Genomic DNA, 23145 nt, shown 5'->3' on the forward strand with positions numbered 1-23145 from the left:
TTGGTAAGTAATATTTTTATTTTCAATTTCTATATAAAATAATTTTTTAGTTTTCACAAATTTTTGCTTGTGACTTATGTTCACTCTCTATGAATCTTCAGCAGTCAAAATAGATTCTCTATATTATTAAAATGGTTTCCTCCCATCATGGAACGCGTTAAATAACCAGACTATTGATTAATGGAATCACAGGCAGATGAGATAAGGGAGCAGCATGATTTAGTTTGACCACACATTTAATTCCGGCAAAGGCAGAGGCAGACAGAGCTCCATAAGTTCAAGGCTAGCCTGGTCTACATAGTGAGTTCCTGAACAATCAAGGCTGTGTAGAAAGACCATGTCTCAGAACAAGCAAACAAAGACCAAATACAAAGTTTCTACTGTCCCAGGGATCACAGCTGTGAGAAGAGATTTCCACAAAGGCACAATAATGGAAGGAGCGAACTTTTGTCTGAGACATGGTCTTTATATGCATAGTCTTGGCTGTCCTGGAACTCACTATGTTGACCATGCTGGCCTTGAACTCACAGAGCACTGTCTGCCTATGCCTCTGCTCAGATTAAAAACGTACACCACCGGGTTCAGCAGTAGAGGCTACTTTCAATGGACGGTTTTCACTGATCATCTTCAGGCTGGGCTACTTCTCAGTAATTCTAAGCCCTCTGCCCTAAGGTGACTGCTCTACAACTGTGTCATGAGTTCATTTCAGAATCTGAAAGTAAGAGCATTGGCCCACATGCATGCATTCATGATTTTCACCTTTGTCATAAAAATTTATGAATTTAGCATCTTCCTTTTGTTCCAGGAACATGATCAATGAGTAACAGTTCCCAGGAGCATATGAAGTTCACACTGGATGAGTTGAAATACGTGAAGTTCATGGAAAGTATGTTTGAGGGGGCATTTGAAAGGGCATTTGAAAAAGTGGTTGAGAGTAACTGTTGAACAGGTAGGAACATCCCCTAAGAAAACACGTAACCTCACACTGCATCACACATCCATCCAGAATTGTGAATCATAGAGAGGCACAAGACCCCAGTATTCTTCAAGTACACAAGCTTAAGTAAACCCAAGGTGAATTCAATTCCTGCTTTACAGCTTTACAAAACAATCAGTTTTGTTCTCCTCCAGGAGCATACAATTAAGAGTCCCTTCACAGGTTTAGGAACAGTGGAGCACCTAGCTCCGCATCTATATTTCCCCCACCCAGGAATTCTGCATACTCACAACTTTGGTATTCCTCCCAGGGCTCCTGCAATCACAGAAAAAGACACATGAGAAAGGCTGTGTCATCAAACCTAGTGACATCTCTTCCTCAGCATTGGATAGGAGCAACCCTGGCTCATGAAAAGGCTCATGAAACAAGGGTAAGATACTTCACTCTAAAAATCCATGATCTTTCTCTGGAGGATATATTTCTTTTTAGGTCATCAACGACATCATGCTGAATCCTAGAAGGAGGTACTGTTTACAGGGAGGAGGAGCCCTACCACACCCTTGGTACTCCTTATGCTGCCCTTTGCAAATGCCCTTTTCCTTAAGGTACCAGTTGCTAAGGATCTGTTCTTCCCCCACTCAAGAAAACAGACTCAAGTACCTACAATGAATGTTTGCATAGTCAAACTCAACCAGAAACAGCAAAAAGAGAGCAGGATTTCTACTCCACACAGTGAAAGCTGGTCTTACCTCTTCACAGGCTAAAAATGCCTCTTCTCTAACAAAAATGTCTTTTATAAGGTGACTTTCCTGAGAACCTAGGAAGAAACAGAGAGAGAGAGAATCATGGATGCCGTGATCTTCTCAGAGAGCAGCACTTAGCTCATACCACAGGCTGGGGTGCATGTGTAACTGATGCCTAGACTGTGTAACTGATGGTGTTTTCTCAGTGAAAGCATAGATCCAATGAGGATCATGAAGGAGCAATGGACAATTGTCATACAAATGCCAGCAGTACCCCATCACTCATGACAATCACTTTAAGCCTATGTATGTGATGAGCTAAAACCCAGAGCCGATCTGAGTTACAATCCATGCCACGTAGTCTCTAGTACAAACTGTCAAGGATACTCGCTAATAGATCACAGTCCAGCAATACTCAAAGGACCGTGTTGTATGATGGGATATCGCTGAACATGAGAAAATAAACCGTCATCGGTTCTGCCCTCTGCAGGACATTTTAGGTACATCAGGACTCTGGAATTAGCCAAGGCATGTCTAACACAGAAATCAACGGGACTTTGTGTTGTTTTAGCCTGACCTGGTACTATTCACCACTGTTTAGGTTCATGGCTGAACGACAAAGGTCCGGTCAGGTCATGGAAAGGAAAATCTTTAAGGCAGCTATATGGGAGCCAGACTGAGATGCCTCTATCTAAGAGTGTTTTCACTACTGCATCTGACAGGTGTCCATCTATTAAGTTCTTTTCTGTTTAATGACTTCACAATCTCTTAAGAAAGGGGTCCTTTATGCCAGGTGTGGTTGCACAAGCCTGTAATCCCAGCACTCTGGGAGGCAGAGGCAGGCAGATCTCTGAGTTCAAGGCTAGTCTAGTTTACAAAGTCCAGGACAGCTAAGACTACACAGAGAAACCCTGTCTCGAAAAAAAAAAAAAAAAAAAAACAAAAAAAACCAAAACCAAACCAAAACAAAACAATAATAATAACTAAAAGGAAGGTGTCCTTTCCCTCAGAGTAACATGAAAACAATGGCCTGTAATATCTGTCCTGTAGTTTCCTTTGTGGATGGATACATGCCGGCCAAAGGTTCCGTAAACATCATGTGAAATGGATGCCATGGAGGTGGTTTGCACAGTTCCAGGGTATTTCTGGGAATCTAAAACTCATGCTTCTGTTCCAGGGTATTTCTGGGAATCTAAAACTCATGCTTCTGTGAAGGATGAGTTAGAGTCTCAGGTGTGCTAATACGTCTTTTCAAGTTAAAAGCTAGGCTCTGCTCAGGCGGACATGAGGGCCAAGGAGAATGCACATAGTGCATTCAGGTGCATATACATAACTTTAACAACAACATGAGTCATCCTAGGAACCACCACACACATTTTCTTGTTCTCCTTTGTCTATTCCAGAGCCCCCATGTCCTCTACTCAAAAGGCCAGATGCACCATCTCCAACTGCATCTGACCAGGACTGCTAACTAACTCAAGTTTCAGCCTCATTCTTGAGGCTTTTGACACTCTCCACATTCTCTTTAAGGCTCCTCAGATCCAGTTATCTGAACCACTCATATCTGGGGTGGTGGGGGGAAGGTCAGTAGAGAGTGGCAGGACCTACTCCTGTCTACAGATAAAGCCATGTTGACCCACACAAGATTAACATGACCTTTCCTCATTGGTGACAACCAATTTCACTTTTAAATTCATCTGAAAATTCCGGCATTGAATTTTTACTGGCAAATTACGAATTGAGAGATGAATAGATTTGAAAATTCTCCTAAACCTCTGCCTAGTTTTGCATATATCAGATGATATAACCTATAACTGCTGTTCATACTTCATCCTGATTATTGGATTCACACAGTACCTTCAGAGGTGTTGCTCAATGTTACAGTCTCTTTTGATGACGTTTCCATGGTGTTCTCTTGGGATTCGGCTTTCCTCTTCCTACAAAGAAATCTCAAAACGGCAGACACTGGGAACACAAGTCACAAAAGACACAGTCATGGCAGCTTCATGGCAGGAAAACGGAAGAAAATTAATCATTGTCCTGAGCACAAACATTGGTTCTCATTACTCCCTTCAGTTACAGTTTTATAACTCAGAACAGGGATTCAGGAAGATTAGGGATTTGATTTCCATGTGGCTATGTTACATGGACTGTGGCAGTAAGGTTTAAATGTGTGGCTACACATTTAAACAGCAGAATGATGTAACTGAGTGTGAGAACATGGGGCCTGATGGCCAGCATCCAGACCTCCTTAGAGCCACATGAACACAGTCCAATCCTCCACTGTCAGTTCTTTGCATTAGGACACCAAAAATTTCACAAGGCCTGCCTATACACATTCTGAATATCGAAAACCACAATGTCTTTAGAAAAAGGCTGGTCACTTCAGAACTCTTCTGAGACATCTAGCAAATGCTCAGCTTCGAGGTATAACAGTGAGTACGTCTAGAAATGGGCGTTTGGATGGCTTCTGGCCAGCAACTGTTGCTACTTCTCATGCTTTGCCTGAGCACAGTGCTATGCATTGCATGCAGAACATATAGTAACCTTTTTAATTTTGTCTGCCTCTTCCTTTTCATCTGAGGGTACATATAACTTACTTTCATGTCACGCTGAACAAATTCCCTGACAGAAATAACTTGAGTGAGAAGCACTCTATGTTTTCATCCCTGTTTAAAAGTAGGAGTTGCCAGTAGGAGTTGCCTCCATACTAAGAAATTTGAAGAATGCTGGTTAGTCCAAAAGGGCAGACTTCCTCCACTGTATCTTTCTGTGGTCATCTCTCTCTTGAGTGTTTCTGATCACTAGACTGGGAGGAGACTGGTGCCTGCATGTCCTCATGAGGGGATAGTATTTAAGTTATTTTAACCAGCTGTCATGTGATGAAACATGCCAACAGATAGCCAACCCTGGATATGCCTTCAATGTGAACTGGCAGGAAGAGGGGCCTGGTTCTTTGGTTAGTTAATGATGTGTGCCTTTCTATGCTGCTTCTCATCGTCACCTGGCCATAGCAAATGACTAGGCAGTCTGCCCTTAGCCTGGCTAAGGGGAGAGGTGGCTTGCACCAGCACTGAAAGCATCTTCCCTCCTCCTTTGTCTGCCTCCCATACATCTCTATGAACTCCTCTTCCATTGACCACCTGTACCAGGACAATAGTCAGAATCCTAACTCTTCCCTGCCCCCATTTTAGAAAGTAAGAGATCATTAAATTAGGCTGCCCACAAACTCTGTGCATAGAGAAGGATGGCCTTAAACTCATCATTGTCACACCTCAACCTCCCAAGAGCTGAAATTACAGCTCAGTGCCATCAGAGGCAGTTCTACTGCAGTCCTAACAGACAACAGGCAGAGCTTTGGGCAAGCTGCAGAAACACTATAACAACTGACCTCCTTCGCTTCACTAAAACTCCATAGCTAAGGCCTGCGTGTGTAGACACCCCCTGGTACAGAAGGCTTTTCTGTGCTAATGCTACCCAGTGATATTCCTCCTTGATGACTACATAAATCTGCTGAATGCTTTGACTCCCTAGACAAACACTTAGCAGCCAACACTGAGACTCACCCCAGTGAAAGAAAGAATATTTTGTCACTGAGTCTAGCTTGCCTTTCTAGCATACTCCCAAATATATGAATGAGCACAGATCAATACCCATCCGCTAAATAGCCCTTAGTAAACTCTGAAAGGTGTGATTCTGTGTTCTTGTGGCCTGATGTGATCCAATGAGCACTTCACCCGTTCTCACTGGAATGAGTCATATCCAGAAGTACGGGCATTTTGTGCTCCACTACATTTTGCTACCTGGAGTCAGTTTCTGAAACTGTTCTCTAAACAGAAGCACATGGATTTTCTTCCATTCAGCTTGTGAATATCTACAGGGAGATGAACATGGGTTCTTGGATTTTTAACCACTGTGGTAGTCATGACAATGTTTGCCATCTCTGTAGTTTTGAATTCTTCCAGGTATGCTCTGGGAAGGTGGAAATATTCTGGTATTCACCATAGTCTTGCGCTCCATAGCTCGAGAGCTTGACTACTTACCACTGGGCCCTGGTTTACTTATCTTTGCAGAGCTTTGCCAAGAGATAAAAAAACACTGTACCTGGCTATAACAATTTTTGAAGGAATTTATGGAGGCCAAGCCTGGCATATAGTATTTTTAATTAGAAATTTGTTCTTGGCCATTGGGTTATGTCTGGAAGAAACACAGATATAGACACATCCCAATGCACAAATCCTGACTCGTCTTAGGAGATTGCAATTCAGCATGGGGGCTGTAGACTCATGACCATAATTAACCAGTTGAAAAATCAACTTAAAAAAAAATAAAACCTCTTAGTCTTCATTTCCAGCAGAAGGGTGAGGTCATGGTAAAAAGATTCAAGACAAATACTATTTACACAACTTTATCTAATGAGTATCATTAGAAAGCTATTCCAGAGCTGGGTGAGGTGGTGCACACCTGTAATCCCAGAACTCAGGGAGGCGGAGGCAGGTGGATCTGTGTGAGTCCAGGCCAACCTGGTCTAGAAAGTGAGTCCAGGATAGCCAAGGCTACACAGAGAAACCATGTCTCAAACAAAAAAGAAGAAAAGAAAGAAGGAAAGGAAGAAGGAAAGAAAGAAGGAAAGAAAAGAAGGAAGGAAGGGAGGGAGGGAGGAAGGGAGGGAAGGAGGGAAGAAGGGAGGAAGGAACCCCAGAATACGTACTGCATCTCCTCTTTTTTGACTGGATCTGCAATTTGGAGAAAAGGAAACAATCTGAGGTCCAGGTCATACTGAGTTTATTTACCTAGGTCTTCGCTTTGCCCACTCAGGCTTTTGCTGACTCTGATGGGCAAGAGTGGCTAAGATTCTGGGTGTGAAGTACACACCTTTAAATCCCAGCACTTGTGAGGCAGAGTCAGGGGGATCTCTATGAGTAAGAGGCCAGTCTGGTCTACATAATAAGTTTCATCCCAGCCAAGGCTACACAATGAGGCCCTGTCTCAAACAAAACAAAACAAAACAAAACAACAACCAAAAAAACCAGTATATCCAGCCAAAGAAAGACTCCATTATTGGTGTATTATGTCTTCCTATCCCCAAAAACCTGGATCTGGGTCCTTGGTAAAGAAATTAAGTGTTTACTATCTACATGTTCTCCGATTCAATGGCCAAGTCAGGCAACACTATCAGGCCTTAAATGAGGGTTCCTTAAGCTATGTCATAACATGGCAGAGGATTTTCATAACAATCTGCTCTTGAAAGGCTAATCCCTTCTAAGGTGACTCTATGTTCCAAGTATCTTCACTGAGGCTCATCTTTCAAAGATCTCAGCCCCTCAATACCATCCCGCTGAAAATATTTTCATATGTCACACAAACTTTGGGGAAACATTCTAAAAGGATAGAAGTCTCTTGTAGAAGATAGCTGAGGTGACACATAAAAACACAAACTTTCTGTAGATAATGTCAATGTTTGAGTGAAAAATCAACCAATGCAATAAAGAAATGGCCCTCTAGCACACGTGTACCCCGGCGTTGGCATTTCCTGTTTTTAAATTTCATATTAGTTTATTTACTTTATATCCTGAGGGTACCCCCTCTCCAGTCCCGCCTTCCAGTCCCCCCCACTCCCTCTCCTTTCCCCCTTCTTCTCTTCCTTTTCCCCCACAAAAGGGGAGCCCCGTCCCCCCTGTATCAACCTTCCCCAGCACATCAAGTCACATCAGGACTGAGAATATCTTCATCCTCTTGAGGCCAGGCAAGGCAGCCCTGCCAGGAGGAAGTGATCAAAAAGCAGGCAATAGAGTCCATGTTAGAAATAGTCCTCCATCCCTCAGTCGCCAGATGCCCCATTTGAAGACCAACCCTCCCATCGGCTACCTGTGTGCAGGGGGCCTAGGTGCAGATCATGCCTGGTTGATATCTCAGTCTCTGAAAGCCCCCACATGACTGCTGGGCCCCTGGGACACCAGTGCTTTCTAGACCTTCTTGAATCAGGGATGAATTGGTAACATTTTTATACCCTCTTCTTTGCAAGTAAACACTATGGTATACACATGAATTTTTGCTTTTCAAATGTGTTAACTGAGTAAAACCTTGGGATCATGAGATATCTATCTTAGAAAAAAAAAGGGGGTGTCTTACTTTCACCATCACTGATGTTGACTGCTGGTTATCTGACAGCAACACTTCCTCCTTCTGAGGTGACACTAGGAAAACAAAATAATTGTCAAGTCAAAGCACAAGTCACCTTGGGCTTTCGGTTTGATATGGACAAAGTTGTGCAGACTTGGTCTACGTGGTTAGAGTTAGTGCATGTAGGAGGTGCAGAGATCATGACTGTGTTGCTGGTGGCCATACCCACTGATGGGAAAGAGAAGAAAAAGCGATGACCTGGAGGGAAATGGCCTACTCTGCAACAGGAACCTAAGGCACTGGGAAAGAATCTGTGTTGGGACTGGAGTGGGGGCTCAGCGCCTAAGAATGCTTCCAGCTCATCCAGAGGAAGCAATCTCAGGTCACATCAGTGGACTTGCAACTGCCTCTCACTGCAGTTCCGGGGCATCTGCCCTCTCTTCTGCCCTTTAGGAGCACCTGCTTATTTGTGCATGCACACATTATGTGTGATTAAAAAAAAATCTAAAATGGGGCTGGGCGCACTGATGTACACCTTTAATCTCAGCACCCCCAAGGCAGAGGCAGGGAATCTAGTTAGTCCAAACCCAGCCTGTTTTACACAGTGAGCTCCAGGATGCTCAAGGTTACATAAAAAGACCATGTCCTCAATAAATAAATGAATGAATACATAAATACATACATCTGAAATGAATATTATGATTACATGGCAGAATTCCACCACTTTCTGGGATCACTTTGAAGTCCTGGAATATGGATACTCCCTTCTCCACCTCTCTTGCCTCCACTGTAGCATCTCCACTGATCCACATAGGCAGACCCTGCACTCATTATTAATGATAAAGGATTTCACTCTTGGCAATTTTTAAGTTTTACTAAGGAAATGGATCTAGTATCAGGCATGAGATGTACCTATGTTGATCCACTCTTTGTTGGAGTGATGTTTTTGTGCACCGTGTAAAGATTATCTTTGCATTATTCAAAGGCTGATTTCTGTGCACTGTCATTTTTAGGAAGCATCTGCTGTCTCAATGTTTAATAAACATTGTTCTAAGTTGGGCATGGTGGCACATGCCTGTAATTCCAGCACTCTGGGAGGCAGAGGCAAGTGGATCTCTGTGAATTCGAGGCCAGCCTGGTCTACAAAGTCCAGGAGAGCCAAGGCTACACAGAGAAACTGTGTCTTGAAAAATAATAATAAAAGTAAATTAAAAAAAAATGTTCTTTATCACCTTCTGATTGGTTTTAATAAAAATCTGATGACCAAAGGGCTGAGGCAGGATTAGGAGGCAGGACTTCTGTGTGGAGAAAGAGCAGGTCCCAGGTGAGAACCAGAGAGGAAGAGAGAGAGAGAGGCAGAGGTTGCCAGCCAGACACAGATGAAGGAGCAGGAACCACAATGAGACTAGGAAGGTCAGGTAATGTGCCAGGTGGCTGGCCAGTATTGCTGGCTTCAAATAACTCAGAATATGCCCAGCTTGGAGCCATAAGCTAATAATAAATATTATGAGTCTCTGTGTCATTCTTTGGGAGATGGTTCGGGCATACTGATACAACTCATCCTGTGCAGTTCACAAATAATAAATTACTGAAGAGTAGAAAAAAATATAAGTAGCCACTGTCGCTTGTTTTTCTGCTCTTTCTTTTCTCTGCCATGTATTTCTGTTCTCTGTGTGACACGCTCGTCCAAATTCTGACCAGCCAGCCCACATTGAGAGAGGGTAGGATGGGGACCACAGATGTCCTTTCTCCCAGCTTTCCGTGCGTTCTGCTCTGGAGTGATGGGTCAGGCTAAAATTGGGATGGTCCTCTGAGTTCTCACATGTGACTTTCGCAAGGAGTGCAGCAGACACTTTCTTCCCACTTCCAGGACTCAAACTTACAACGCCATCAAACACCACTAAAGGATTACCCCAGCTAGGCTTTTTAAAGTTAATTTTATTATTTTGTGTGTATGTGTGTGAGTCTGCGTGGGTGGGGAAGGTGGTGGATCCCACGACATTGGAGTTACAGGTTCTTGTAAGCTGTTCAGCATGGGTGCGGGGAAATAAACTCCAGTCCTATTCAGGAGCTGTATGTGTTCTTACTGTTCAGCCAACCCTCCAGCCCCAATTTCTCAATTTCTTTCCTTTCTCCTTCTTCTTCTGACAGAATTTCACTAGGTATCTTGGGCTATCCCAGAACTCACTATGTAGACTAGGCTTGACTTGAATCCACAGAGATCTACTGCCTCTGACTCCCAATGAAAAGCAAGCACAGATCCCCATCTCTAATCGGTGTTAGTTCACATAGGAGAGATCCAACACTCATGGAGTGGGGCTGGAACAACAGGCATGCCTCACCTATGAGTATCTGTGAAGAAACTGCCTTCCACAAAATGACTATGGTGAAATCTGAAATTCATGCAGCAAAGATTGCCCTGGACTTTGGCTAGAGGATAGACCTTACAAATCAGATAATGTGTAGTACTCCTATGGACTTGTACCCATCTAGGCATGTTCGTATGTGAACTCTTGTGCGGTGACTCATGACCCCCAGGTCGGTGGTGAGCACAGGTTAACAATTTCGAGCTCATCATTGAGGGATACAAGCATGTGTTCCCACGTGGGCTAGGGTACGTTCATGGCTGCATCTCTTATTCTATCCAGGGGATGCGCAGAGCCCTCAGAAGACAACGTGCCTATGCCATTGGTGAAGGATGCAGGGTAAACGCTCAGGAAGGCTAGCTGTCATCACAATGTCTTGCCACCCACCCCACAGCTTATCACGGGTCGCAGATTCAATAAAGCCAAAGATTCCAAATTCTTAGGCCATTGTTCTTGTATCACATATGTCTGCTTGGCCTGTGAGCAGCCATTTTAACTTCACTTGGACCCTTGTTTGGACAGTCGTGAAATTGAAACATGATGCTTGGGTTGGCTTGAGTGCACACTCAGAATTTACTCCTAAATTAAGGCCAGCAGTGTTCTATAGAGATGTGCTTCCGTGGTCAGTAGGTACGAGTTTGGATGGGATAGACCCAGAACCTATGGTGGATCAGCATTACGTATTAAAATGTTTAGTAGCCTGGGACCTGTGAACACCCACCATATTTCATGATGAATATATCAGTAATATGAGGGCCGTTATATGTTGCTATTGGATAAATAATAAGGAAGCCCATAACCCACCTTTGTGACAAAGCTTTAAAAGCATGGTCAGGAGAACTAAACCACACCACACAACCAAGACAATTAGGAATTAACAGACCTGTTCAAAGCTACAAGTCTATATGCAGATAAATACCGTTATATCTCTGTACAGTTTTCATTGGAAATTCTTATACATACATTGTATGGTTATTGTTGAATGTAAATATCAAAGTTCGGTGTTGTAGCGCATGCCTTTAATCTCAGCACTTGGGAAGCAGAGGCAGAGGGATCTCTGTGAGTTCAAGGCCAGCCTGGTCTACAGAGTTCCAGGACAGCCAGAGCTACTCAGAGAAACCTTGTTTCAAAAAAAAAATTCCACAAAATTTTATATGAATATATATGTGTATATATATACATATATTTATAATCTCTATGATCCTTTTCATCAATCTCCACTATTCTACAAGTAAGACACTTTCTCAAAAATCAAACAGCAAAACCAAAAACTGGTAATAAACAAAGATTGATAAATACATATTAAGTTTTAAAAGTAAGACACTTTATAAAAGCAGTAGATACATAAGCTACGGCATAAACTAAGATTATATCGCATATAATATAATTAAAAGCAAATATTTCAAGAAGGTATTTTGAAAACTGTTACGCAGACTGGTAGACGGGGCGAGACTCAGTAGCTAGTATAGTCATACCTCTGTTTGAACAGCAGTTCCCCATATCGTAGTCCTATTCCAGCAATGTACAGCTCTGACTGCTAGATCAAGGCTTGCTCTGAGCAGTCTCTAAAGTGAACTCAGCGCTGTGGCACGGATTTAGAGAGTCACATAACCATAGCGGCAGCGTGTCATAAATGGTGAGCTCACAATCCATGCCGCAGTGTCTGACTGCTGCTATGCAGGAAGGTGTGCCTATGCAAGTTCAGCCCTAGAGGTAAAAACAGGTGACTTCTGTTGCTGTTATATGATATTCTTCCCTGGGAATATTAAACTACCAAAAATTTATGAGGTTCTTTTTGAAGATTGGTTTATTTTTATTTTGTATGTCATCTTTGCACTATGTGGATCCACAATCAATGTCTGTGGGGAATCCCCAGCCACTCAAAAACAAAGGCTTTGTCTCATCTGTTTATATTACTATGGAGTTACTTATCTAAATGTCTAGTCCTTAATGACTAACTTTCACTCACTGTGTTTTTAAATGAGACAAACAGGGGCCCGGAGAGATGGCTCAGAGGTTAAGAGAACTGCCTGCTCTTTCAAAGGTCCTGAGTTCAATCCCCAGCAACCACATAGCGGCTCATAACCATCTATAACAAAAGCAGGTGCACTTTACTGGCCTGCAGGCAGAATACTGTAGGAATAATAAATAAATCTTTAAAATGAAAGAGAGAATGATAAAAAAAAATTGAAATAAAAACTGAAATGAGAGCAAGGCATGGTGGCACATACCTATAATCCCAGCACTCTGACAGACAGAGGCAAGCAGATCTCTGTGAATTCCAGGACAGCCTGATCTACAAAGAGAGTCCAGGACAGCCAAGGCTACACAGAGAAACCCGATTTTGAAAAACAAGCAAAAAGTGAAATGATTGTAAAACTTCTGTGAAGACCAATTATAAAAGTAACTTTATTCACCTGTTTTTAAATGTCGTCTTGGAGGCTTACTGCCCCTGTCTACTAACCTAGGCCTAGTCCTAGAAGCTTCTAGCTTCTATACAATCTAGCCTAATCTAATCTGGTCTAATCTAACCTAGACTGTTTTTAGCCTCTGAGACTTACTGGTGAATAAACTCACCCTGAGACTTACTGGTGAATAAACTCACCCTTTCTTGTTCTTTTTGAACTCTGGCTGGCTGGCTTAACTCAGCCAAAACAGTCTCAGAACTCCTCTGCAAGCTGACTGATTCAAACTGGCTTCTTTCTGCTTCTCACTGAATTGCCCTGCTTAGCCTCAAACTAACTCTAGCAATCTGTTCTGATTTTTTGGCTCCTTCTCATTTCATTCTTTGGCTTGTTTTGTCTTTACCCGTGTCTAGCTTTTTCTCTCTTTGCAACCTGTCTGTAAAACTGTCCCAGTAAAACTGCCTCCTCTTTCTCTCTCCCCTCTCTGTCTCCCTGTTTCTGTTTCTCTCTTGCCTACAACTGAATTTCTCTGCTATGCCTCATACTAACTTTGGCAGTATGTTCTAATCTTCTGGCTCCTTCTCATTCTCTGGCTCGTTCTCTCTTCACCCTGTCGCTGTAAAACTGTTCCAGTAAAACTGCCTTCTTTCCTTTCTCCATTCCTCAGTGCTGCTCTCTCTTAAGTCGCCTCTCTTTCCTGTCTCTTCTGGTGAGAGTTGGGTGTATCTGATTTCTGATTCATTTTGTCACTTTGTCTGTCCCTCCCTTTCAAACTTCTACCAACTAAATTTACCTTCAATGTTTGGGATTAAAGGTGTATGCTAAGGGTGTGTCTGTAGTTTAGCCAGAGAAGCCATATTGCTGGAGTAAAGTGCCCCTACAATTAATCCTGCTGTGACCCCACTCAGAAGAACTTCTGAATGGTCACATCCCTGCAGGGGACAAATGGGAACAGGCATCTCCGTGCATAAGCATCACACTTCACCGGTACCCCCAACAGCACACAGAGCTGAACCCTAATGTTAATAAAGCTCATTCTGGCTGCTCAGCCTGTGGACACTGTCCAGGTCCCGTCCTTGCTTCTGAGACATTCTGGGTGAAATACAAAGGCTGGGACTGACCTGCGCTCACCTGGGCATACTCTCCTCCCAGAGTTTCTTTGTCCCTGCCCTCTGTGTTCTTTCTTGGGCCTGGACCCTTGCTTAGTCTTCTGAGAGGTTTTGATACCCATTGGGGGAAGGGCTCACACCTCTTTGTTAAATAAATGGCTTCTATCTCTCTGACCTTCCCCCACTCCTCTTTTCCTGCCCTCTGCCACTCTTCTAGGGAGAGTGCACTCAATGGACTCTGCTGAGGCTCAGGGAGCAGGAACGCTACAATAGGCATGAAGCTGCTGTGGCTCCCTCCTTGGTCCCTCCTTAGTTTGACTGCACAGGAGCTAATACAGCCCCTGGCAGCAACATCAGAAACCTGGACCAGCTTCCTGATGCCTTGTCTGCGCTATGCATTTCTGCTGTCCTGGGGGTTGCTCATGGGTGCCACAGGCAGAAAGAGCATGCAGGGAATGGGCACTGGGGAGGACGTGTCTCCTGTGCTCCTAGCCTTGGCGGTCCTGGACTCACTTTGTAGACCAGGCTAGCCCTGAAATCAGCGATCCACCTGCCTCCCAGACTGCTGGGATTACTGGCATTTGCTTGCAAGCCTGGCGTTTTGGTTTGTTGTTGTTTTGAGACAAGGTTTTTCTGTGTAGCCCTGGATGTCCTGCAATTCATTCTGAAGACCAGGCTATCTATAACACAGAGATCTGCCTGCCACTGCTTTCTGAGTGCTGGGATAAAAGAGTTTCTTGGTCTTTTTTTTTTTTTTCTCTCCAGCCCATGTGATCATCCTGAAAGGCTTTGCCTGGCCTGTAACTTGCACTGAAACTCCAACCTCTGTCTCCAGAGGGAGCCCTGAAACTTCTCCATGAGGACAAGGCTGGCTGAGCAGGCTCTACAGGGCTGTTTCTTCTTCCAGGCCTTTGGTCTGCCCACAGTCCTGTTTTCTGTTCACTTCCTCCCTGGCCACAGTAGCCTCTATCCAGCTCTTTCCTCATTTTTCACACATTTCTTCAGCTTAACACATTCTCAACTCCTTTTCTGTCTGGGTCCTCTCAGTCCTCACGACATGGTAAAAGGCCACCACGCTGCCTTCCTAGCACTGGTGGGAGAAGGAGGGAGTCTGAGGGAAGACAGTAGGGGTATGAAAGAAGGGTTCCATGGGAGTTGACCCCTGAAGTGTACCTCTGAGGACTGGCTGTTAACTCACCAAGGCCTGGCCACAGCAGGAACAGAATGCTAGAAAATTCCAGAATTCATAGAAGAGTAAAGCCAAGACAAACTACCTTTCAGAAGAACTACATTAGGAGGTTTCCTGGCCATAAACTGATGATGAGGCTCTAAAATGGGCCTCCTATCTTGGAGAGAGTTTCATGGCTGTAAGTAGACACAGTGTGGCCCTGAAAGGACACAGTCCCTTCAGGTCTCTAACCCAGAGGTAGTTTCTGACTCTCATAGGTTTTTAAGGGGTATGTTCAGATTCCAAACCATGTGACCATGTAAGCACTCTGCTAAGTGTTTGGCTCTGCTTTCAAGTTGATGGGCATTCTAGGCATCGGGTGGCTGTATGCCGGCCCTGTTATCCACTCCTGCTCCAGACCCACACAGAGCTCAGACAAACATCAACAAAATTGATGGCTCCTTGGCGGTGTCCCTACCAAGACATCTCAGCCATTGTAAACTACATGATTACATCCTGTACAGGTGTTAGAAGTTCAAAACGAGACACCTCATTTTGTAGTAATTAAGAAATGTGAATTAGGCTTCGTCCATGTTGTTTGCTGTGGGGCTGCTCTGCAGCTCTAGCCTTGGACCTGTCCTGCCATACCATGACGTCCACATTGGAGGAGTTGCAGAAAGATCTAGAAGAGATCAAAGCATTGCTGGAAAAGTCCACTAGGAAGAGTGCAAGATACTCTTACAAGTGAAAAGGCCAAGACTGAGATGGAAATAAAAGAGCAAGATGCAGCAGAAGTCCCAGAAAATGACAATGAAAAGCCAGCTGCTGTGGTTGCTCATCCTACCACAGGATGCACTGTGAAAAATCAGTCACTGTGGATGGGATCAGGCTGAAATTTGTGAGAATCTACATTGCTTTAACTGGAGTTCATCTGGTTCCCACTGAAAATGGGTGGGGACACTTCACGGAGAGGTCATTTGATCTTCAGTTAAAACAAACAAACAAACAAACAAAAAACCCTTAATGTCAAGAATTACTCCATGATTGTAAGCAATCTTTTGAAACCCATCTCTGTGGAAAGCAGTTCAAACAAAGTCAAGACTGACACAGTTATCATCTTCTGTGGAAAGAAAGCAGAAAGCACACAATGGGACTACTTAACTCAGGTGAGAAAAGACTGCAAAGAGAACGAAAGACCTTTCAGTGACAGCGAAGCAGATTCTAGTGAGGGATTAATGAATCATCTAAAGAAAATTTAAGAACACGGGGATGATGAAGTGAACCAGTAATAAATCGTGGGTGGAATCCATAGAAAAGCAATCCAGAGAAGACGAATTTTGAGTCTTTTAAGTCCTTATGGGAACTGTGATGTTGAATGCTCATGTTTCCAGTAAGGGAATGTTGTTGAACTGCCCATAAAACTTGACAGATAACTATTTACATAGCCTTCTAAGTAAAGACAGCAAATGCCCCATTTCTTACTGGAGGGTTTGATTTAAACAAACATGCTTATTAAACCTTTGCCTTCCCTAGCACTCCAGTCATTTTGTTTAAGATAGGGTGATACGACATTCTTTCTGAAATGTAAAAAAAAAAAAAAAAAAAAAAAAAAATCTTGCATAATGGAAATGTTGCATCACATATCTTTGTTCTGGCTGGAAAGTAGAAAACAATTATTTACCTACCTGTAACTGACTTTAGGTCCCAGTAATGTATAAAATGTACAAAACGCATAAAATTCAAATTTGTACACAAACTTGCAAGTTACTGTAGAGCTGTTACCCGTTAGTACCAGTTTAAGCAATGTATAGGCCATGTATTGTCATGTACTACTAACTGTCTTAATTATATTTATGAATATAAAATTTAAATAAAATACAAACGACAGAAACAAACATCTTGTGTTGGTAAATACTGCCATGGATCAGATGGCATATAAGAAAACCATGATGAGAAAAATTGAAAGTCCATCTATTCTTTGGTTCAATAAAGTTAGAGTTTTACTTGAAAAAAAAAATGAATTAACCGGGCCTGGTGGTTCATGCCCGAAATCTCAGCACTTGGAGGCAAAGGCAGAGGGATGTCTGAGTTGGAGGCCAGCCTGGTCTACAGAGTGAGTTCCAGGATGGCCAGGGCTGGACAGAGAAATCGTGTTTCAAAAAATGGAGAGAAAGAGAGAGAGAGAGAGAGGGAGAGGGAGAGAAATTGTTGAATGAAACCAGAAGCCAGAAAAGAAACTCTTATAGAGGTCCCATCCAGGAAAGAGCTGTAGCCCTCCCTTGTCAACACATGGACGTGGGAAAAGACAAAGTCTGCACCCCAGTAGCTCACACGTGCAGTCAGCTTCACCAGTCTCCTGGCCACTCGTCTCTTGTATAAACATATATATATATAATGTATAGAATGTAGGAGACACCTCGTGATCTTGATGTGGAACTGTACCTCAACACACACTCCCACAGGAGTTGCACACACCGTTTTCTTTCTCTGCCTCCTGCCCCAAGACAAAGACTTAAGGTTAGACTGAGAGGTGAGGCGATGAAGAATCAAGCTTAAGAGAAAATAGAACGACGAATCTCTGCTGCCTGAACTGAATGTATTCTGCTGAATGAACTGAATGAACTGAGTATTCTGCTGCCTGAACTGAATGGGACCCATTCCATTCAGACTGGTCCCTCCAGAGATAACAGGGAAAACACGAGTGTTGGAAGTCTTGCTTAAAGCTGCTTGGATTGGGCTGGCCACAAAGAATTTAAAGAACATTCACTAGGCTCCAGAGAAAATGAGTCACCTAACCTCCACCTTCCTCTCAGTCAAACTCAAACCAAGACACCTGCAGGTAAAACTGGCCCACCTGATCCAGCACAGCCTGTCAAACAGTCAAAAAGGTTTAATCTTTAGAGGCTGACGTGGGCACCACTGAAATATATGAATGTATGTATGTATGTAGGAAGCAACGATTCCAAAAACAAAAACAAAAGCAAACACTAAGCCTCTGCCTCCAAAATAAACGGGAAATCACAAATTGACTGTCATCCAGATGAGAATGATCAGGGATCTTGTCTTTCTCCCACATCTTCTAAAATCCGATGCCCATAAACAGCCCTGTGGCTAGAGAGCTCAGTTGCCTGTGGAATTTGAAAATGCAGACACAGGCTGTGGGTGGTGTGGGCGTTGGAGAAGTAGCTTCTCAAGAGAATGGGTCAGGCAAATGTCTGGACCTGTGGGAAGCTCTTTGGAGCTGCCAGTCGGCAGGTAGACACCTCAGCACAGCTGACAGAAACAGAGTGGCGCTCAGGACAGAGGCCATTCCTCTAGGAATCAGGGAGACATGCAAGCCTTGACAGACATCCTTGTATTAGGTTAAAAATGAGTTTTTAAAAACCTTAATCAGGGATTAATTAAACTTTGAGGAGAAATTTTTGGATACAGGAATTAGAAACCTTAAAATAAGTCAAATTAGTCAGTCTTGTTATGTGTGTTTCAGTAGCCACTTCCTGTCATTTATTTTAAAACATGAGTGTAAAGGATTTCTGAGGGCAACAGTTGAGAGCTGGGGAAGACAGCAGACAGCACGAGAGAGACGTTCTGCAGACCCCACTAGGCAGCCCTGGGTCGGGTCTCAGAAAGTAACACGGAATGAACTAGAACACTGGAGGTGACTCAAGTCATCAATCCTCAGTGTCAGCAGTGTGCTGGGCAGGGCCTAGGTGGGGACACCCTGGAGACCAGATCAGGTGGTCCCAGCCAAACTAGTAGAGCTGGGCGGGGCACAAAAGGGGCGGGGCGGGCCAGGTTGAGCACTCAAAAACCCAGCTACCATGGGGCACTGCATTTCCTGCTTGCAAGAGGAGACCTCTGGGATGGAGCCTCACACCGCTGATGCTCAGGCGACGCCAGATGATCCCACGTGGGGGCCCTCCTCGCTGAGGCTGCTCAGAGCCCCGCCTGTGTCCCTGCGGCTTCGCGTGCGGCCCTGGTGGTTCCCAGCGCAGGAACTCAGCAACCCTCTGGTATTCTTCATGGAAGCCTGGATCGCAGAGAAAATTTTTGGTGAGCTGCTCGACCGAGGGGGTCTGGGTTAGCTCACTCTACTCGACTGGGGGCAGCGAGCCCACACCCAATTCCTCAGTCCAATCTGTCGGCCAAGCCTCCAAAGCGCGCTCCTTCCCACCAGAAACCGTTCTCCTGCTTAGAGTCTCTCTCTCTCTCTCTCTCTCTCTCTCTCTCTCTCTCTCTCTCTCTCTCTCTCTCTCTCTCTCTCTCTCCTGGCTAGGTCCTAACCAAGCCAAAATCTCAGAAATGGAGTGGATGACCCAGACCTTGCTGACAGTGGACACAGCCGACTCTGGAAACCTAACTGAAATCACCGTCTTTGGACGACCCAGCGCACAAGCTCGAATAAGAAGAATGCTCTTGAGCAAGGCAGAAATGCACAAAGAAAAGGTCATCAGGAGAGGTGAGGGACTTTGAGGACCTCCCTTGGGAGGGAGCCACGGGAAATTCCAGGCTTCTAATTTTATTTTTGTTGTTGTGGTCGGCGGTGTTTTCTGTCAGTTTCCAAACACCAGGAAACTGTACTGTCTTTGGGAAACCCTTTCCAAGGCCCTTGAGAAGGAAAGTCAGCTCAGACACACCCACCCAGATCAGCCCCCCAAGATCAGCCATAGGCGCCATTCTTTGCTCATCCCAGGTCCAGGGGGACCCTTTCCCTTTAAAACCACGATCCCCTCTTGACTGTTGGTTTGATCCTCTTCCAGCTACAAAGATGAAACAACTAGAAGAATTCTTGAAAGTTCATTCCCCAATCAACCTGTGTAACACAGAGCAGGAGACACACGCGGACACCCCTGCTTCGGCTGCTGGAGGTGAAGACAAACATGGATTCTTAAAGTCTCTGTACCTTCCTTTCCTGCCTTCATGAGTGCATTCGGTTTGCTTGTTTTCCTTTGCAAATAGCAATTATGTAGAACTGTTCCAATATAGGAATGACTGGTTTTTTTTTTTTGTATGATGTAATTTTCCTTGCATACAGTAAAGTAAAATTTCTGAAGTATTTGGCCGTTCAGTTGATGTGTTTGGGTTTGTTCTTCTACAGTTTCTAACATACTATGAAGTCAGGGCTTCAAGAACATCACAGATGGCTTCAAAGGTAGCTCTTCTAAGTGTTTGAGATGGGGGTAACCTATTTCCCAGGCTGGGCCCTGACCCCTGTGCTGAAGCGGTTATTTTGCCTTAGTTGCCCAGGCGTGTGGGTTAAAAGGCGTCTTTATAGTTTCACCCCTCTGAATTTTGTTATTGAGACAGGGGATCTCTATGTAGCTCTGACTGTCCTGGAGCTTTCTATTTAGACAAGGCTGGCCTCGAACTCAGATCTGCCTGCTTCTGTTCCCCAAGTTCTTTGAAAGGTGTGCACTACCATGCCAGACCATCTCACCCCTTTGTCCTTTTTAACAGTTGATTTAAGGAGCTGGTTCTAGGGCCTGGGTTCTCTCTCTCTCTCTCTCTTCCCCCCCCCCGTCTCTCTTTAACACTGTCTCACTATGTGACCTTGGATGTCCTGGAACTTGCTGTGTAAACCAGACTGGCCTCAAACTTGGAGATCTTTCTGCCTCTGTCTCCTGAATGCTGAGGTTAAAGGAGGGGGCCCCCACACCATGCTCCACTGTATATTTTTGAGGCAGGTGAGGTCTAGGTTCAGCAAGAAACTCTATCAGGTAGTCAGGCTGGCCAATAAGCCCCAAGGATCCTGCTGTGTCTGCTTTCCCAACACTAGGGATTGCAGGTGCGACGTGGGTGCCCTGCTTTGTTTTAAGTGAATACTGGGAAAACTCAGTTCCTCCTGTTTTAGTACCAAGTGCTGTGCCTACCAGCTGTCTCCCCACCCTCATTTGGTTAGTCCACCTCCATGTGGGTGTGGGGAATTGAAACTTGTACCCCACCTGGAAGCTGAAACACAGCAAAAGTCCTTAAATTCCAGACCCTCCAACCTCTGCCTCCCCAGTACTGGGATGAGAAGTGTGTGCCTGCTTTACTCAGATGAGAGTTAAGTAAGAGAGTGCTCTGTCATTCTCTTCTTCACAGTTAAGGGCCAATGTAAATTATCTATCAACTTTGTGCCAAGCACCTGAACTGGTTTGGGACATGCAGTTGGCTCAGCTCACAGAGCTGGGACAGCAGCATCAGGATACTAGGACAGAAGCAATGACTCCAGGATGCAGGCTTAGCAGTGTCTGTGCTTCCCACCTCCTCTTTCTGCTTTACTATTGCTGTTGAGAGACCAAAAGATAAATTAGCAGCTATTAAGACCTAAAGTAGGTACCGTAAAGAAGTTTAGTAATGCCCTGAGGGGAAGAGCCACCTCACTGCATTCTTTCCCCACCCTCTAGTGATACAGTTGCTAGGAAACTGGACCATCCCCCTAGGGAGGGACACCAGGTCATTATGGTCTGGGGACCTTCCTATAGCCAATCGATTCAAAATGTAGCATTTTGACCAATAGATGCTTGCCACGCAGGAATCGCCCCTGCCTTGGGCATGCTGGGATGGACTAGAATGTATAAATCACCCAACTAACCTGGGCGCAGCGCGCTCGGCTCCCACCGATTCTGTGGTGGAGGTGTGTGGGCCCAAGCTGCAGCTTGTAATTTACAATAAAAAGAACCTCATGTGTTTTGCAACGGAGTCGATTCCTGTAGATCTTTTGGGGGCTCTCGAACTGGGTATAATACTGTGCGTGGGGTGAGAGGGTCCCACGTGTTCCAGCACCTGTGTAGAAGTCTGCAGACCACTGGAGTGTTTTTTCCTTCCTCCTCCCACTAAAATACATGTGCTCTTGAGCTCAGATTAATTTCATCAGGTTTGGGTGGCAAACACTTCAGCTGTTGAGCCATCTTGACAGACCCTCTTGTTTCTGAGCATGTGCAAAGGTTTTATTTGACCAAAATAACTCGTGAAGGAACTAGAAAGACAAGATCAGTCTGAAGGAAGATGCAAAGAGTAAATAACACAGGCCATCACACATGCTGAAATGGATATGCCAAACTGACCATACCACACACACGTGAAAAAAAACAAATGAAAGTCCGGCATGGAGGCACATGCCTGTAATCCCAGCACTCAGGGAGGAACAAGCAGGTGGATCTCTGTGAGTTCAAGGCCAGCCTGGTCAAGAGGGGAATCTAGGACAGCCAAGGCTAAACAGAGAAACCCAGTCTTGGGAAAAAAAAAAAAAAAACAAAAAAACGATAAAAGAACATGATTGCTCCTACATATGATGAAGGAGACTGTTAATTGCAGATGTGTGGGAGGGCATGGCCAAGAGGCAGGAACAGCTTGGAGAGTTCAGAGTAGACTTTTTCCTAAGCCATGTGAGGAGATGGGGGGAGGCACCTGCCAACCAAGAGGGGCAGCCTAGCCCTAGAGCATAAACAAAAAAGGCCAGAAAACCAAAATGGTTGGAGTATAGGTAGAAGGATGGCTGGAGGAAGGATAGCTCTAGGCCAGAGAAGTTTAGGGCAGGGGCGGGGTGTGCCAGACAGGAGGGGCTGAAGAATGCTGGGAGGACCTGGATGCCAGATCCCATTTGATAATAGGCACCTCAGTCCTTGTCCCAGGTTTGAAACCTAACACAAGTATGTGCACATACACAGTGTGGAGGAAGTCAGAGGACAACATAGAAGTGGTTCTCTCCATCCACAGTGTGGGTTCTGGGACCTGAACTCAGGCGGTTAGACTGGGGACAAGTGCCTATACCCAATGAACATCGCAACCACCCTCAAAATTGTTTTTCAAGATAGGGTTTCTGTGTATAATCCTGGCTGTCCTGGAACTCACTCTGTAGACTAAGCTGGCCTTGAACTCAGAGATGTGCCAGACTCTGCCTCCCAAGTGCTGGGATTAAAGGCGTGGTCCACCATCCCCAATCACTTGAATATATTTAAATTTTTTTCTTTTTGGTTTTTCAAGGCAGAGTTTATCTGTGTAGCCTTGGCTGTCCTGGACTCACTGGACCAGGCTGGCCTTGAACTCACAGAGATCTGCCTACCTCTGCCAGCAGAGTGCTGGGATTAAAGGCATGTGCCACCTTGCCCTGCTCCTGAAATTTTTGTTTGTTGGTTGGTTGGTTTGTTATTCAAGACAGGGTTTCTCTGTGTAGCCCTGGCTGTCCTGGTCTCCCTTTGTAGAGCAGGCTGGCTTGAAACTCACAGAGATCCTCCTGCCTCTGTCTCTCCAAGTGTTGGGATTACTGGCATGTGCCACCATGCCCAGCTTCTTTGAAATTTCTCAATGAA

The 23145-nt window shown here is 44.6% G+C and overlaps 2 protein-coding genes across 2 annotated transcripts; both read left to right on the top strand.

The window, feature by feature from the left end:
• Nucleotides 1-15500: 15500 nt before the first annotated feature.
• Nucleotides 15501-16192, top strand: LOC110560517 (calcyclin-binding protein). The gene is given in 6 exon segments (XM_021656479.2): nt 15501-15571; nt 15573-15711; nt 15713-15741; nt 15743-15842; nt 15844-16130; nt 16132-16192. Coding segments are annotated over 6 exon segments (687 nt in total).
• A 2480-nt stretch (nt 16193-18672) lies between these two features.
• LOC132654812 (oocyte-expressed protein homolog) lies at nt 18673-19838 on the top strand. Its single transcript, XM_060386101.1, has 3 exons — nt 18673-18904; nt 19128-19310; nt 19612-19838. Exons 1-3 carry the CDS (start codon nt 18673-18675, stop codon nt 19773-19775), a joined length of 579 nt encoding a protein of 192 aa, XP_060242084.1. The 3' UTR covers nt 19776-19838.
• The last annotated feature ends 3307 nt before the right edge of the window (nt 19839-23145 follow it).

Source organism: Meriones unguiculatus, chromosome 6, assembly GCF_030254825.1.
Source record: "Meriones unguiculatus strain TT.TT164.6M chromosome 6, Bangor_MerUng_6.1, whole genome shotgun sequence".
NCBI lineage: Eukaryota > Metazoa > Chordata > Mammalia > Rodentia > Muridae > Meriones > Meriones unguiculatus.

Bases quoted from the DNA above. Each gene is read 5' to 3' on its own strand.
- LOC132654812 (XM_060386101.1), top strand. From the start codon at position 18,673: ATGGGGCACTGCATTTCCTGCTTGCAAGAGGAGACCTCTGGGATGGAG. The intron at 18,905-19,127 runs GTGAGCTGCTCG...TCTCCTGGCTAG, and splicing joins GATCGCAGAGAAAATTTTTG to GTCCTAACCAAGCCAAAATC. The intron at 19,311-19,611 runs GTGAGGGACTTT...ATCCTCTTCCAG, and splicing joins AGAAAAGGTCATCAGGAGAG to CTACAAAGATGAAACAACTA.